The 17,930-nt window shown below is 40.7% G+C and overlaps 1 protein-coding gene across 8 annotated transcripts in view; it reads left to right on the forward strand.

The window, feature by feature from the left end:
• ATRNL1 (attractin like 1) overlaps window positions 1-17,930 on the forward strand; it is a 662,687-nt gene that overhangs the window by 190,886 nt on the left and 453,871 nt on the right. For all 8 annotated transcript variants that reach the window (XM_075611983.1, XM_075611984.1, XM_075611985.1 and 5 more), the window contains 3 exons: window positions 655-836; window positions 12,036-12,249; window positions 14,333-14,521. In XM_075611983.1, the coding sequence (XP_075468098.1) occupies window positions 655-836; window positions 12,036-12,249; window positions 14,333-14,521 (585 nt within the window). The remainder of the gene's footprint in view (window positions 1-654; window positions 837-12,035; window positions 12,250-14,332; window positions 14,522-17,930) is intronic.

The raw sequence follows: 17,930 nt of genomic DNA on the forward strand, positions 1-17,930 counted from the left end.
GGGAAGATGAGTGGGAGATGGGGAGGGGGAAGATGAGTGGGAGATGGGGAAGATGAGGGGGGGAGGGGGAAGATGAGTGGGGGAGGGGGAAGTGGAAATGGAGGGAAAGGCAAAGGTTTTTTACGTCAATTGGTACTTTACTAAAATAGTCTAAGTCTCTATCTAAAAGCCCTTTTTCAGGGTCTGGGTGGGAGTAAGGCTGAGACATATCGTACTTAAAGTGATGTTATTGGCAGATAGTGCAGTGTTATGCTAAAATAAAGTAACTTTAAGCCTATGCTAATGAGATTTGTTTATTGCATATTATTAGCTCTGTGAATATCCTTTAACATCAGGGGAAATAACATCAATTACGGGTTTAGGCAAAGTCACGTTATGAGCCCTGATTTAACTGAGCTTTATGGATTGATCTTTGTTGGGTTCCTTGTGGTTAATGCACATGATTATGAAATGGGAAAATCTGGTTAGGATCTCGATGCCTTCTTGTGACCTTGGGCAAGGCATTTTTCTCACTGCTACAGAAATGAGATTTTAAACTCATCTGGGCAGCGGTTGTGTTGCTTAGCTGTATTGTACAAGTTCACTATATTATGTATCAATATATAATCAGTATAGGACCATCCTTTTTCTGAACTTGAATATTGCCTATTACAGCTCACTTGTGTGGGGAAGGCTGGAGCCATGTGGGTGATGCCTGTCTGCGTATCAACTCCAGCCGGGAAAGCTACGACAATGCCAAACTCTACTGCTACAATCTAAGTGGTAATCTCGCCTCCTTAACGACCTCCAAAGAAGTGGAGTTTGTGCTGGACGAAATGCAGAAGTACACTGTTCAGGTAAAACCCAGAAAGACTTGTGTCTATATGTTACACACACTATTAACAGCATTAACAGCAATCCGTTTTCAGTTTTTCCCCAGATTCAGTGGTAAAGGAGGCAGAGACTTTGCTTCTCACAATCCATTGCTGCTTCAGGAGATCTGAAGCAGTTTAAAAAACAGTTACATATTTAAAGGAGCACTCCTGGGGACATGAGACAGTTAAAAAAAAAAAGGGGGGGGGGGGGCCAGAGGAGTGCCAAGCACACGCATTGTAAGTGAAACTTCTTTGTATTTTCACAGTGAAATTGTATTTTTATGTTTTTGATTGAATGAAAGAATTTTGAGTGTAGAATTTAAATTTCAGTGACACAACACAAAAGTTTCACTTACAACGCGCGTCCTCGGCACGCACACCCTCTTTTTTTATTTTTTTTGTCTGAAAAATAAATTATAGACTGCTCTGCTCCTGTGACAAGGAAAGGTTCTCTCTGTACGCTTTCAATGTTCTGAACTCATTGTTACAGCTGGATGGGGAGGTGTGTGTCTCTCTGTGCCCCCTCTGCGCATGCGTTGGGTGCCTCTGTGCATGCGGTGGCGGAGGTGGCCGCCTCTGCACATGTGCGGACGGCGTTGGGCGGCTTGGCGCAGGCGTGGAATGCGCATGCGCGGATAGCAACAGACAGTACTGCGCATGCGCAGAAGGCACCGGCACTACAACGCATGCGTGGATGTTCCCGGGCACTAAAGCGCATGCACACGCTACAACGGCTGTTTTTGCACATGCGTGGGCAGCACCACAAAATTACATAACTTCCGTTACACATTTTTGTTCCCAAAGAAGGAGATTTTGTCCTTTGAAATATCAGTACTATAGGTGCCAGCAAAGAAGTTTCTCTTTAAAAAAAATTAAAAGGTTTGAAGCAGGGCGGCTCCGGAGCTGAACCATGTTAATTTCTGCCCCGGGGACCCGCTGTTTCCCGACTTGCTTACCTTGGAAGGAGGTTCCTGTATCTCTGCGCAGTTTAAATTTCCCTTGTCACATGGGCCAATAGGAAGTCGCAAGAGATGACTTCACGGCTTCTTATTCACCTGCAGGAGACAAGAGATTTATTGCCGCCATTTCAATAGCCCAGACTAGCCCCGTTTGGGCTGCTACTAGCATCCCCTTCGAGGTAAATATCTTGGGAAGCATGGGGATCTCCGGAGCTGAACAGACTTCTTCTGTTTATTAATTCTTTCCCTGCAAGTGTGCGAGGTCCAACCAATGTAAAGAAATGTACATGGACAAGTAAGCATGTATATTCCATGTATTCTTGAACAATGAATACATTGCTGCATGTAATGTTTCTTCCCTGTAGAAGGATGTGGGACATATTTAGTGTCAGGAGTATGATTGCAATGAATGCAGTGTCCAGGTCTGTATTTACCTATTGGTAGCTTACCTAAGCATTGGTTGAGGTTTCAAATCACTCTGTTATCAATATCAATATTTCTCGCCCTCCTATATGTGAACCTGGGCAATTTTGTCAATTTTGTCACTACAGTACAATGTTGCACTTTGTAATCATGGTAAAGCAAATACCAATGTTTCTTGATTATATTATTATTAAAACTAGAACCTGTAGTATACGTTGCTATGAAATGACATCTTGTCTCAGCTTTTTTAGAATCTCATCTTTCAGTAGTAATTTTTTTAAGTGTTCCATGTATAAATTGAGATTGATATCCTCTCTGGGAATCGTTTAACGAAAAATTCTGATTGTAAACAACATTATTGCATTGTAATACATATTCTTTTGAGTCATAGGAATTTACCTTTAGGCATATTTCTTTTAACATGGGATGGATGAGCTGAGGTAAAATGTATTATATGAATATACTGTATGTGACTAATTAACTATGTGGTTATCTGTTAATAGTAGTCTCCAAGTTTTTACTGTTTATTTTTATTGTCAGGACCAAGAATGCTATCTTAGATGCATCAAACTACATTGTACATCTTAAATCACCAAAACGTTGGTTAATATATTGGTGGAACTCTAATTATTTATCCTCTGCAACAAATCATAACAGCACGTCATCGATATATCTGGTCATGAGTGAACCAGATATATTGTGCCTCAAAATATCTTGCTTATAGGTTAGCTAAATTTGGGGCAAACCCCGGCTCTTATGGCAACTCCTATCTACTGCAAACAAAAAAACTGCTGGTCAAATCTAATAAAATTATTAGTTAACAAGAATTCTAATTTCTCAACGAGGAAGGTGGAGTATCTGTCCTTTCCCTCCATACATCTTACGTAACCTCTAATGCTTTATCATGTGGGATATTTGTATACAGTGCCTCTATATCAAAGATACACAGTATGGGTACACCGTAAAGTAATAGAGTTAGCTGAAATAGTTAGAAGTTTCTCTATGTGTGCTGAATCTGTAACGAATGTTGGTCATTTCTGTACTTTAGAGCAGGGGTGGCCAACTCCAGTCCTCAAGGGCCACCAGCAGGTTGTTGACTGAGCCACTGATTTTGCCACCTATGCTAAAGCAGGGATATCCTTAAAACCTGACCTGTTGGCCCTTTAGATTGGAGCTGGCCACCTCTGCTCTAAAGTACAAAAAGTGGTCAATAAACCATGGTAAAGGCTCCAAATGGAGTGAATGCCCCCGATTATAGGGCGTCCTGGTGGCGCTGTGACCATTGTTGCACCTTAGTTACAGTGTAAAATACATGTGTTGATGGGAGGTTCACAATAAATTCCTTGGAAAATTAGGTGATATCAATTTTTTTTTGTACCAAATTATTAATTTTATTATTTATTAATTCTGTAGGATCTTTGAGGGAATTATAAAATTCCTAATCTGTCATTTGTCTAGTACATTCTTTGACAGATAATTGTATTCAAAATAAATAGCACTCCTCCTTTATCTGCATTTTTGAAAATAGTAAAATCATCTTTTTCTATATATATATATAGAAATATATATATATATATATATATATATATATATACATTTTGCAGAATAATACTAGTGCTAATGAGCAACTTGAGATAGGTCAAGAATATAGGGATTGTAAAACACACACACTATATATATATATATATATATATATATATATATATAGTGTGTGTGTTTTACAATCCCTATATTCTTGACCTATCTCAAGTTGCTCATTAGCACTAGTATTATTCTGCAAAATGTATAAATATCTTTAACATTAGTGATGTTATCATTTCCTGATGGTACAAATTTGAGTCCTTGCTGTAAAAGTTTGTATTCTTCTGAAAGTTCTCCATGTGACAAATGTACAACATTTTGGACTTGGTGTTCCATGGTGGATCTCTCGTCCTTCCTCTGGATGTAATCCTCTCTGGGGTAATTTCTATCGATGATGATAATGAGATTGCCCTTCCTTGTTGAGATATTGCCGTTGTTTCGATATCACCTTCTGTATGGCCCCCTTCTTCTTGAGATGTCATTGTCCAGATAGATCAGTGGTTTCCAACCTTTTTTTGACTAAGGAACCTTATTTGAAATTCTGAGGAACCCCAACCCTCTCTACTAATGCGTCTGAGATTAGATGCATTGTAAATTCTTCGGTATTTGGTACAATTTTCAAATGACCTGAAAATGTCAGAGAACCCTTTTGGGATATCAGGTGAACCCCTGTTGATAAACACTGGTCTAGATCTACGTCTTCTTAAAAAACAAAAAAAACATGCATGATCTTTTTATCACCTGCATTTATTTTCTCCTTCATCTGAGGAGACACTGGAAAAGACATGCAATCTGTGCCCCTTTTTATTACAATTATATACGCCAAGGTTAAAGTAGTCACTTCTAATTCTTTCAGATCTCTCTTTCTTCTTATATGTTCATTCCCTTTGAGTTTTTTCAATATATTCTTGAAGTTTCTCTTTCATAGTTGAAAAATGATCTTTCTGTCTATGCCCATCAATTCTTGTTCATACTGTGAGATTCTCTCTCCAAACAGTTCTGTCTTTTCTGTTTCGTCGATTCAATATAGCATTAGCATATAACATTGGATCAATATAGCTTCCCACTTTTCCAAAAAACACGTTTATCATGAATCCCAAAAGCTGGAGGTTTATACATTTGTAAGCCTCTAGGAATAAGAGCTTTCTTCCAAAATGGTGATAGCGATTGCTTATATAATTGACATTTCATTACTTTCATTGTTTCAGATCGCTATTAATTGACTTTTATTATGAATTCTGCATCTGTAGTCACATCACTTTCAAACAAATCTGATTCCCATATCAACGATTTAGCCTCATCATTAGAGTAGCTATGGCAGATCGCCATGATGTCTCCACTTCACTCAGTATCGACAGAGGGGTCTGTTGAAACCCCTATTCACCTAATCAATGTAGCATCAATAACTATAGAGGAGCGTATCTATGTTCTTATTACAATTCCCGGTGCTACAACATATATCAGTCCTCAAATTCCCTCTGGCATTTAGTAGGGGAAACACTTGGCAGGCGTTTAGATTTTCATTGAGTGACCAGAATAACGTATGAGAAATAGTGGTAATACTCCGCTCACACGTCCAGTTTTGCAGATAGTTCCACGGTGACGGGACTGAAACTTCTTGGTGAAGTCGCGGTCTCTCCCGGGAGTTCAGCTGAACGCCACGTGTTGCTGAAGAGACTGCTTACAACTATTGTACATGAGTGGGCAGCTATATATTCCCTTCATAGACAGGCTAATATATCAGAACTACTAAACTTTTATTCAAACAAGTTAAAAAAAGAACATTACAGTATGTTAGTGCCACATTATGCATACTGCGGCTATTCTTGGGTTTGGGGTGTATGGGGTAGCGTTCGTTTTTTACATTTACAAATACACATCATCGCTACTTTTTTATTTGCAAACGTAAGTATCCACTTTCTTTTTCTTTTTAAACGTTTTTTGACTTGATGATGAATATTTTATTCCTAAGCAGCTTTAACATCATTCATTTATATTTAACCCATTAAGCATGCTACTGTCATTAGTTCAGTTTGGCCCTAGGAGGGACAGCACATTTGTGGTCTGCAGAGAAGAGATTAAGGTACATAAAATCACTTTAATGCTTGTGTCCCTTTTTTACCTTTATAGTTATAAAGCAATAAGGCCCTAATTCACTAAAGAGTGCTAAGCATCAGCACCGGAGTGGCCAACTCCAATCCTCAAGGGCCACTAACAGGTCAGGATTTAAGGATATCCCTGCTTCAGCGCAGATGGCTCAATCAGTCTCTCACTGGTGGCCCAGTGGGTGATTGAACCACTGATTGAGCCTCCTATGCTGAAGCAGGGATAGCCTTCAAACCTGTCCTGTTGGTGGCCCTTGATGACAGGAGTTGGCCACCCCTGCTTTAGCATGCCTTAACAGCCTTTCATTTAGCACCCTTAAGTAAATTTGGGTCTATGGGAGATATTTATATATAGAGTATATTATTTTCGGCATGCTGGTGTGCTGACTGGATTTGTCGTATTTACGAGAGAAACCTTTAGTGCGTTCAATATGTTTTCGTTTTTTCTTCTGATAGAATGTTAGGCTGGCAGATAGGAGTGCAACAATTACCCACAAGTCATTTGGGGATTTCAAGTGCATTGTGGGTAATTGGTGCACTCCTTTCCGTCACCCTAACATTCCATCAGAAAAAAAACTTAACTAAAGCATTTTTTTGTGGCATATCCGCTTTGAAACATTAATTCCTGGGCAGAATGCCACAGTTATTAAGAACCAGGACTGCAGCTACCCATCTGATTTGCAAGCAAGAGACATCATGAGCGGACACACAGGCAAATCAGGTCGTATAAATAAAGTAGACATTTGCAAAAACAGTTAGTGGGTTTCTCTGCATGCAGCTTCCCTTTGAAAGTGTAAAAAAATGAGTTTCAGACCAGCTGGTGAAGATACAGGTTTGGGAGGGGGGAAGACATCTAATTACAAAAGATACATTACCAAGTGCAGTGCGTTGAAAAGAAAAATTATGTAAAAAAGGGTAGGTATGATAATCGCTCAGTTTCCTGTTACCTAGTTTCCGTATACTATGGGTTCTCTTGAGATAGTTTCAGCTTTTATACTGCACACTATAATCCGATATTTCAGTAAAAACACAGTAATTAAAGCTAAGATTTTGTAAATGGTGGTAAGATCCCTGGCTCATTGGAATGAATGAGCAGTGAGGTGCCTTATGACAGAGGTCCCCAACTCCAATCCTCAAGGACAGTGCAGGTTTTACGGATACCCCTGCTAGAGCACAGGTGGTTCAGTCAAAATGATTGGGCCACCTGTGCTAATGAGAGGCTATCCTTAAATCCTGCACTGTTAGCGGTCCCTAAGGACTGGAGTTCGGGACCCCTGCTATGAGATAGTTAATATGCTCGTTAGTTTGAGGATGTGTGCTTTACCATTAGTACATGAAGAGTGAATTTATTATCACATTTGCAGAGTTGTTGGGTCACTTTTAAGGAATTACGTTGTAATTATTTTAGTTACCTGGTCCTGGAGGGTGTTCTGATAAGTGTGTCTGCAAAGGGTTAAGGTCAGTGCATCCGATGTATAGTATCAGCCAGCCTATACTCAGTATCCTGGGCCTCTATTCTATTAAGGCGATTGGAAAAAAGTTTTTGTTTTTCATCAGAGCTGCATTATCCCCTATGGGTTCTTTATCTGTGACATATGCCATATAAATATATCTTTTTAATTGTTTCACTTGTCACTGAGGTTTGTAATCATCTATTTCTAATTTAAAATTTGATCTGCCCTTTAATTTTATCACGAGAGAGAGAGACTTTGTTTAAAAAAAAAGAAAAGGTGTCGACTGTCCTTCATTCCCTTTAGTCCTTCTGTTTTCAGGACTGCCCTGTTATAGGTGCAATCCCACCTAGTCAGCCAGCTGAATTTCAGCCAGGGAAGTGCTTGTTAATCAAGTGTTTTCTTTACCCTTATCCTGTCCTTATCAGAGCGCCAATAAGGGGAAGTTAAAGGGGTCTCTGGCTGTACAAGCACTTGCTGAACACAGTCATATCACACACAGGGAGCAACCAGGGGGCATCCAACCCCTCCCAAGTCTTGCTTGAAAATAATATATATATTTTTTATAGGTGTGTTATAGATTTGGGTAAAAAAAAAAAAGGTATCCATTACCCAGATGAGGCCCCTGAAACATGTCACTGGAATTAGTTCACTGAGGTCCTAGGCAGGATTGCTCCTGTAAGTGCTGTGTACTCTCTTGACAGCTAGTGTGCAGTCCCCATGCCTGCAACTGAGTGATGAATAAACTTTTTTACACAAAGCAGGGAAACTGCACCTCCTGTTGATTTCAGCACATACCGATTTGGAAAGACTGCATATGCAGCAGAACTGAGCTACTGTAGGGCGAGAGGTGACATTATTCCTCAGTGATCTCCAGCAGGATGTCACACTTGTAAAGTCTAGTAAGGTGACACCATGCGGAGAACATTTGCATTCCTGTAAATGATGCTCCGTGTTGTCTGTATCACTCCAGTGAATCTCGGCTAAGCCAAGTGCAGGTGTCAGGCATCCAGCAGACAAATATGTGCACTTCGAGGAGGCGCTTGTCCACAGTTAAGTGATCATTTACTTATCAGAAGCAGCTAATGAAATGTTACAGTGATTTATACTGCGCTGCCATTCCATCTGTAAGAGGCAAAGGGGGGAAAAAGTAATTTCTCTTTTCATTCCTTCTGCCTGTCCTGTCCCATCAAGTCTGTATAATTCACAGGGAATGAGTTGCGAGCTGCCACCTTGGTGCCTGCACATCTGCCTTTATGTCCCTCTGTCTCTCACATTCTAATCAGCTCTACTTAGCAAGTGAGATTTTCTGCGTTTGATGACTTGGGCGAGTCAGTTTTGGGAATGGACAGTTGAGAGTGGCGGTATCGAGGAACAACGCATGAACCCAGCAGTAGTGAAATGTGAGCGAAAAATCAGGCGAGATTAGCACTCATTGCTGATAGTCCTGTTTTTTTAGGAAGTTATTTGGCTCCCTATAAATAAAGATATACATACATTGTCTCAAAGGACCATAACATACACTGTAGTTGACTGAAATAGCTGCACTTCACACTTTCCTATATCGCAGCACGGTAACATTGAGGTGTGGGAGGGGGAGAATATAAATTGCGGCTTCAAAGAAATAAAATAATACCACTCGGATTGCTGCCGAAAAGCTCTTTTGGCCATCGAGCTTTGACTACAAGTGAGGAGAAGCAGATGAACAGTGATATTGGCAGGGGAGGCGACAGTGTAAAAGTGGTAACAAATAGACACAATTATGCCTGCCCTCAAACTTTACAACCGAGACAAATGGACAGAATTATGGCTACATTTAAAGAGCAAATATAAGAGAATACACTCACAAATTAAACTTTGATCATTTCATCCATTGTAAAAGAACTAAGGAAAAATAGGGTTGTTAATGTTTTCGAGGTAGCATACTTCCTCCCACTGCACAGTGTGTTTCAGTGGGATTCGGGTTATATGAGGTCACTTACATAACTTTTGTTGACCGTCTTAAAGTCCATATTTGAGAAAGGCCCATATGCAATACACTGGGATGCTGATTCTTTATTTCAGAGACGCTCGGTTCACAGCAAATTAATCGTGCAGTTTTTAAAATTCTGATATCCAGGCTCACTAAGGCAGGTTCAACTCTAGTCCTCAAAACACCCCAACAGGTCAAGTTTTCATGATATCCCTGCTTCAGCACAAGTGGCTTAATCAGTCCCAGTTTCAATACAGATGGCTCAATCAGTGGCTCAGCTTCAGCGCAGGTGGCTCAATCAGTGGCTCAGCTTCAGCGCAGGTGGCACAATCAGTGGCTCAGCTTCAGCACAGGAGGCTCAGTCTTTGCCAGCCACCTGTGCTGGAGATGGGATATCCTTAAAACCTGACCTGTTGCGGGGAGGAGGGGCCTGGCCTGAGAACCCCTGCACTAAGGAGATTACCAGGTCTCAGACCCTAGGCATTGCTTACAAAGCTGGAAGACCATTTACTACCCATTCATTTTGGCTCAGGGAACATTTTATGAAACAGTACCACTTCGTAAGTATGGGTCATCATTTTAAAGAAAATGTTCTTAACAGTGGGATGCAGCGGGTTAGTGGCAGCAGGGAATGGGTTAATGCAGGTGACTTCTGTATATAGCCACCGGAAAACATTGTAAAACCCTTCTCAGTCATCTTTCTGAAGCATGCTCCGGCCCTTTACTTTCATTACCCTGTCAGAAGGTATTTAATGTTTTGCATTCGCACATTGTGCTGCAGCCAGAGCTTACAAGGTCCGCACTATTCCAAAATAAGAAAAGTCGCCAAAGTCTTTGGGTCTTTGTGACTTCAGGAAAAATCAGGGTTTTTTTCATTTTTTTTTTACTGGAAACATTTTTTGCAGACAAGTGGCCAGTAATTATGCATTTCTACCAAAACGCCTCTGTATAAAGTATTTTATACAGCAGTTGAGGTACTTAGTTTGCCCAGTTAAGAAACCATCCCGTATTGTAATGTAACTCAGTTATTTACTGCTAATATATGGGGTTTTTAGATTTGGTTTGACACACTCACATTTTAAAGCATGAGTGTCAGGAGGTCTCCGTTCTCCCGTGATCCATCGGTGTAGATCCTGCTTCGCAGGGCATGCAATATGGCTGCCTAGTTCTAAAGAGGAAGTGTTGTTGCTTCCTAAATGGTTGCTATATTAACCCAAGGAAGCATTAATACATAACAAGTCATCAACAAGGACATCATGAGGGGGAAGAAAAATGCAGTAAGTATTCTCTAATACTACACAGCTGGTTTATTAAAAAAACACACGTCTTTATTTATATAGCACCATCTATGTACATAGCGCTTCTTAGCAGTAATACACATGACATAATATTATAACACATAATGGGAATAAGCACTTCAGACCCAAAAGTGACATTAGGCGAAGGAGTCCCTGCCCAGAAGAGCTTTCAATCTAAGTGGATTTTAACTGAAATGCTGCTTTTAAGACCAAATTATTATTTTTTCTTTTAAAGATTGTATCTATTAAAAGAAACAGTTTTAGGTGTAATTCTATATAGAGGTATGTTTTTATAATGTGCTACACTCAACCTTATTGAAAGCCCTTCCTTTTCTGGGAGAGAACCTGTGCATTCTTTCTATGGGGTTTGTCAGGAGAACTTTTTGCATTTGACAGGATATACACTGTGCATGCTGGGAAGTGGAGTTTACCTTAAAAGGTGCCAGTGTCAGTTAGCTGTGAGACAAAGATCTCCTAAAAAGGGTGGCGCCAATGGGACATGTTGATGAATGAACATTAAGTAGAGCAGGGTTTATTTTGCTTTTAGTTGAAGAAGTGTGTGTGTGTGTGTGTGTGTGTGTGTGTGTGCGCCCCCCATTTGTCCAGAAAATAGAAGCCTCCCATGTTTAGCCAAGGAAAGAAGAGTGGTAAATTGTACATACCCCAAAGCTGCCGTTCAGGACATTCTCACTCAAAAATCCCTATTGAAGTCAGTAGGGCCCTTCATCCAAAAACAGCCCAAATGGTTAAAAAGTCTGCTTTGGGGAATATAGAATGTGCCCCTTTGTCTATGTTCAGAAAGACTTCCACAGCCTCACAAGTAACATGGTTTAACACAGGGGGCTCAACTCCAGTCCTCAAGCCCCACCCCCCCCCCCCGTCACTCCCCTCACCAGGTCAGGTTTTCAAGGTATCCCTGCTTTACCACAGATGGCTCAATCAAAAAGGAGCCTTTGATTGAGCCACCTGTGCTGAAGCTGGGATATCTTGAAAACCTGACCTGCTGGGGGAAGGGGGGACACATGTATAGTGTATTATATCCTAAGAGAGAAATTCAAAGCTGAAGAGTTTTAACTTTATTGTGTTGCAGATTCCACGAGAACTGAAGGAGATAAATAACTCCGGCAACCATGAGTAGTTGGAGTTTTATTGTAGGTGTTTGTTAGTTGGAATTACTTTTATAGGAACATATAGATTTCTTCAAGTTGCTTTGAGAATTCCGAACAATTGAGCTGAAACTGACACGGGGAGTATTTCCTGGGCAGTCAGTGCAAACCTTCTTAACGTACAATGCAAGGTAGTCGCCGGCCACGTAGGTAGAAACATCAGACACTGTTTGCTCTAACTTGTTTTTTGTTTTTTCCCTGTTCTTGTTCTGTTTCCCTTGTGCAGAAGCTGTCACCTTGGGTGGGTCTACGGAAGATCAATATCTCATACTGGGGATGGGAAGATATGTGTCCATTTACCAACACCACCCTGCAGTGGCTTCCTGGAGAACCCAATGACTCTGGATTCTGTGCCTACTTAGAGAGAGCAGAGGTGGCGGGACTAAAGGCAAACCCATGCACAGCCATGGCTGATGGGCTAGTGTGCGAGAAGCCAGTAGGTAGGTGTAAGCCTGGTGCTGCCAGAAACGGTTATCCAATACCATTTGGTCTTTCAAATTGCTGGCCCGTAATACATTTAATGATTAAAGTGCATTGATTTTGACTGTGCCCTCCCCATCATGCCCATCACACACTACTCAAATTCTCTTTAGCATCGTGCCTCTTCTTTCATATAGTTTCTGTGTACAATAAACCACAGAGTTTCCATGTGCAATGCACAACATGCTTTTTCCCCTTTAGCACAATTCAAGAGTCCTGGGCTGTTTTCCTAACAAACAAGAACGTATATGGTACCCAGGTGTCCAACTGCATTCTTTGTAAAGGATTGGCCATGTCCTCCTTGCCTTACTCTGTCCGTTGCTGTGCAGCAAGGTTCTGGTTTGAACTTCTTTGCTCTAAACAGCCTAGCAGAGTTGCTCTATTGTTCTGCGTATATTTTGGGGTCTTAGTCTCTTTAAGTGTCGTATAGTTCAAAATACATGTAACACGTTAATGACACATAGTTATTGTCTAATGTTTGCCATATTGTGCATCTTGATACAACTTTGTGTGCAGCCATGCACCCGTCCTGATATCAGCCACTAAAGGACACCATTTGGCTCTCCTGGAGAATATATCTAATTATAGAGGACTTCTCAGAACTAGACTGGATATACTGTACCATTGTTAGACAGCAGCTTTACTGCTCTGCATAATACTGTAACTGGTGCCACTAGCAACCTGTGTAGATGGGCTTCTTTACCGTAGGACATTCCACTTATGTTTTTTTTCCCATTGCGACGATAAATTGCCTTTTTGTAGCTTTTTCTGTGTATTGCCTCCACCGGGTCATCCACCTTTTGTTATTCTCCGAGTCCTGCAGGGAATAATTAAATCTGGTACACTATCCGTCCATGAGCTTTATCCGAGCTATCTTTTAGTGCCTTATGAAAGGAAAACTTTTTTTTTTTTAAACGAAAATTTCTGTTTGTGTTCATTTTTCCGTTTACAGATGGGAATCCTGCAGGCTTTCCGGAAGCATGGTCAGGACCCTCTGAAATTGAACAAGCTTTAGTATAAAGCAATACCTACATACAGTACTACCAACTGCTTGTTCTGCTTAAAGAATGGACACAACAATAAGAATTATTGGTTCTTTAACAGTAATCCATCACAGCCTAATGCTCATAGACACCAATGCCCTGCAAACACATCTAATGTAACCCATATTTGGAGGAAGGACTTTTGTTTGAAATTTTACAGCAAATACGTGTGCACCTGCCCAAAACACGCACACTTGAATATTCAGTGGACAAACACGCAGACTCTAATATGCAGTATAAACACACGTAAGAGGCTAATGCTTTACGACGTATCTATCACCAACACAGTAAATAGGCATCATTTAGCTAATAAGGGAAACAGGACTGAAGGTCAGACTGATTCTTATAGCCATCTAAGTCATAATATTTCTCTAATGCATGTTTACATAAGAGAATTATCATAGCTGAAGTGCAGGTTTAAACCAAAGAGCTCTGTGACTTAAAATGACTGTAATTGCATTTGTGTGAAAGTCATTTGTAGAAGTATCCCTGCGGTTATCCAGAACTCTATCTACTGATCTTTACTGCAAAGCACAGATACTTACCTCTTCATTTCTGTAACCAATTCTGTTGTTTAGGCTGCACACGTTTAATGATTATAGCTTGGCTGTACAAAGCCGTTCTTATCCTAATTATTACTAGTATTCAAATATACTGCCAATCATGAATTCTGCACTCTAGCATAGACAGATTAAACTACGCAGTTATTTATTACATAGATAAAAGCACCAGACACACAGCAATCCCTCAACTGACACACTTACAATCTACTGTAATAAACACTTAGATTGTAGGCTACGTGGAGCAGGGACCTTCTGACCTAGCGGTGCATTATATAGGAAATAAATGCTCAAAATTATTAAACAGGACACAGGATTCTAGTAGACCTTATTGTGGGGAAATTGTTTGATCTCTTGTTTCTGATGCAAATCCTGATCTGACAAATAATCCTGTGTTGTAGGGAGTGTGATATGGTTTATTTCCATTGCTGTTTCCACAGTCAGTCCAAATCAGAATGCCCGGCCATGTAAGATGCCTTGCTCCCTCCGGACCTCGTGCTCCAACTGCACAAGTAATGGCATGGAATGCATGTGGTGCAGCAACACCAAACGCTGTGTAGATTCCAATGCGTATATCATCTCCTTCCCATATGGACAGTGCCTGGAGTGGCAGACCACCACCTGCCCACGTGAGTATTCATTGCTTCAAGGTTCAGTGGGACTTACCCCTTATGGGACAATAGGCTGACTGATGCACAAGATTCCTAGAAAACGAGGAAGTTAGAAGGGGGCCTCCTGCCCTCCAGGAGTCTCATCACGTTCTCTCTCAGGATTCCTTTGGCTCCTTTGGCTTGATAATGGGTTAAAGCAGCAATCCCGTCCAAAATGCATTTGACACGAAGTTTAGGTTATCTTTCAAAATTATTATTTTTGTCTTTTGTGTATTTTGTGTATTTTTTTTTACAACATGAGGAAATCTGAACTTTCCAATGCATTATGGAGGAATATAACACGCTAGAAGTTATTTTGGCAGTTGATTGGTGGGACTGGGTCATTGTATCCATGGCAATGCTATTACCAATCAGTGTTTCATGTCTGGAAGTTCCCACACAAGACACCTTTTGTGTCAAGATGATTCTCTGATTTTTTTGTCTCCTGCATTTCACATCCCTGATTTAGAATGATTTGTTAATTACTTAACCGTTTTAAATGGAGCATTATATTGATGAATTGCCTCTTTAATAACATTTCATTTCAATGCAACACTCCTCATTGTAATAACTTTGTTGGTAATGCTAATTGGTTTACTTCAGGTTTATAGCTGGGAGAAGGCTTAATGAACAGCGGATATTTATTGTTCAGCTGTGCAGCGGAAGTACTTCCTACCTCCAGTTGCTAAGTAGGAGTAGAACTTTGATTATGTAGAATGCTTATTTGTTATGTTCTGTAGGTGTCCAGGTCATTTAGTATTAAACTTTCCATGACCGTGATTCTCGATGTCTCATTGTTTACTTTTATGTCGGGAGCGCTTATCTTTACAATTAAAATGGTTTATATGCCGTAAAGTAAAACTTCTAAGGTCCGCATTATGTACAATTAAAATAATAGCAACAGCACCTGGTCAGAATGCGGAGTGAGACATCTTATCTCTGCCAACTCGCATGCAGCCATTTAGCTGCGCTGACCATCTAGCTGCTGAGGTAAGTGATAAGGTCTTAACTTTAGGGGTTTTAGGCTAAGGGATAAGGTTAGGGGTTAAGGTTTTTAGGGTAAAGAATAGCGTTTGCATTGGGTTTTATGGTAAGGGGTTAACGGGTTAGGATAAGGAGTTATAGTTAGGGGCTTTTAGGGTAAGGAATAAGGTTAGGGGCTTACCTTCGCTGAGAAACAGTTGGTGGCTAGATATCACAGCAGTTGATCGGCGGCAGCTAGATGTTATTTGTGATGCATTATTTGGGATATATTCCATTCACTGTGATGTTTGAAATGAAGCGTTAGTCTGTTTTCAACGCAAATACACTGTCAGGAATAACCCTGACATAGTTTCCCAAGTCTCCCTTTCTCACAATTCCTTTGTCTGTCCACTGGGTGTGCTGCTGTTGCTGTCTGCTCTGGGTTTTCCTCTATCTGTCTCCTCTTGGGTGCTCCTGTCTTCTCTCTCTGCCTGCCTTTATAGTTTCCTGTTTCCTGCATCTCTTTGCCTTTGCTTTGTTTGTGTCCATACTCCTTCTGCCCTGCCCTGATCTGGTTCCGTTCCTGTTTGAGTCCTGGTAACATTATTAAATGCCCTTGCTTATGAAATAGCTTGTCCCCGTCTTTGTCCTGCCTCCTTTGCTTTCTGTCACGAGGGAGACTCCAGGAGCAGATGGGACCTTGATAGCCAGAACAACAGGGGCAGGCAAGGATCATCGGGGTCACAGGCTGGGTCCAGGGCAAGGCCCTTGCTTATGAACTAGCTTGTCCCCGTCTTTGTCCTGCTGCCCAGTCCTGCTCCCCTGTCCTGTTGCTGCTTTCCTGCCACCTGCCCTAGACTCATCCTGTGACCCCGACGATCCTTGCCTGCCCCTGCTGTTCTGGCCATCGAGGTCCTACCTGTATCTGCTCCTGGAGTCTCTTTCGTGACACACACAAACAAAGTTCTGATGTTGCACCTGTGCTACGACTATTGACACAATTCAATTTCTTGCACCACAAATGAGAAATAATCAAGCATCATTACACACATTTGTATTGCTTTTATCATTATTATTGTTAGTTATTTTTAATGCATCAGCCTTTTCAGTTCTGCAGTGGAATTGGAATTCATGTATTGGGGAGTATTTAGTGATCGTTGTGTGTTCATTTCATCGGGCTAATGAACTTGTTTCCAATAAGGAGCAATCCCAGCTCTCTGGTTTTTTTTACATGTTCTTTGTAATTCTCTGCTTTTGTTTCAAGGGAGAAGGGTAATGGAAAATACATAAAAAATGAATTATTGAGGCGCTATGTAGAAAGTTTTAAACAATTACCATTTTGGAACACAAATTGAAGTTGTGGAACTTTCTAAATAACCTTAAAGCCGCAATATGCAGTGAAGGCATCTTCCCCTTGCTCAAGAACATTTCAGTTATATTCATGTAAACTTGAGTGGAGCTGGAATCTCCCCAAGCAAAAGGAAAACTGCTTGACTACATATTGCACAGAGACCAGAAAGAGATGCTTGATACATATCCCAAGGCAGTGTTTTTCAGCCTTCTCCCCAGCCACACCAGATCTTAGGAAAGACAAATGAACAAACACGAGAATGTAGTGAAATCACATACTGTACATATAGTACCACTTGGTTATCCAAAAACATGACCATGCTGGGGTTCCCTGTGGGAGGTTGAAACCAAGACCCTCTGGAGAAGTCTAGAGAGGTAATGGCAACATCATTGGCAGTTATATTTAGTCGATTAAATTAGGGCTCATAACTGTGACATTACCTAAAATAGGAATGGACGTTCTGTTTCCAGAGGTAAACAAGTTTCCAGCAGGCTAACTATATGCAAAAATAACATCCATTACTAGCATAGGCTTAATATTACGTTATTGTGCTTGTAAATTACAATAATGTGACGTTCGTTTCAGCGTTACTCTGATTCACGCACTGAAACAGGTCTTTAGCTCAAGTAGAAAAAGAGAGGAGAGAAAGATAACGCTGGAAATAAAGTCAGGTTAGTTACATCATACCTAAGTGTGGTCCAAGGAAAGTAGAACGCGCTTAGGCACAGTTGTCTCGTCTAAAATCCATATGTTTATTCAGCGTCCATTAAATACAAAGAAGCAGCATGATGGAGTGATAGGAAAAAGTGCAAACATCAGTACACCACCTAGTAAATCATATGGGGATATACACAACCTGCATTGACATGGATAAGCCCCCCAAACACACATGCTTTCGCAAGGCAATTTGTTGCACCCATTCAGAATCTACAAACGCCCTAATTTATGGTCTGGATGTGAGGAAAGGCAAATTTAGGTATAATCTACCTAAAGTAACTTTAAGTCCCCGTGTTATCCTACTGACTTTAGTGGATATGTGATGCTATGATAACACCATTAGCCTATCTTTTTCCC

Source organism: Ascaphus truei, chromosome 8, assembly GCF_040206685.1.
Source record: "Ascaphus truei isolate aAscTru1 chromosome 8, aAscTru1.hap1, whole genome shotgun sequence".
In the NCBI taxonomy this organism is placed as follows: domain Eukaryota; kingdom Metazoa; phylum Chordata; class Amphibia; order Anura; family Ascaphidae; genus Ascaphus; species Ascaphus truei.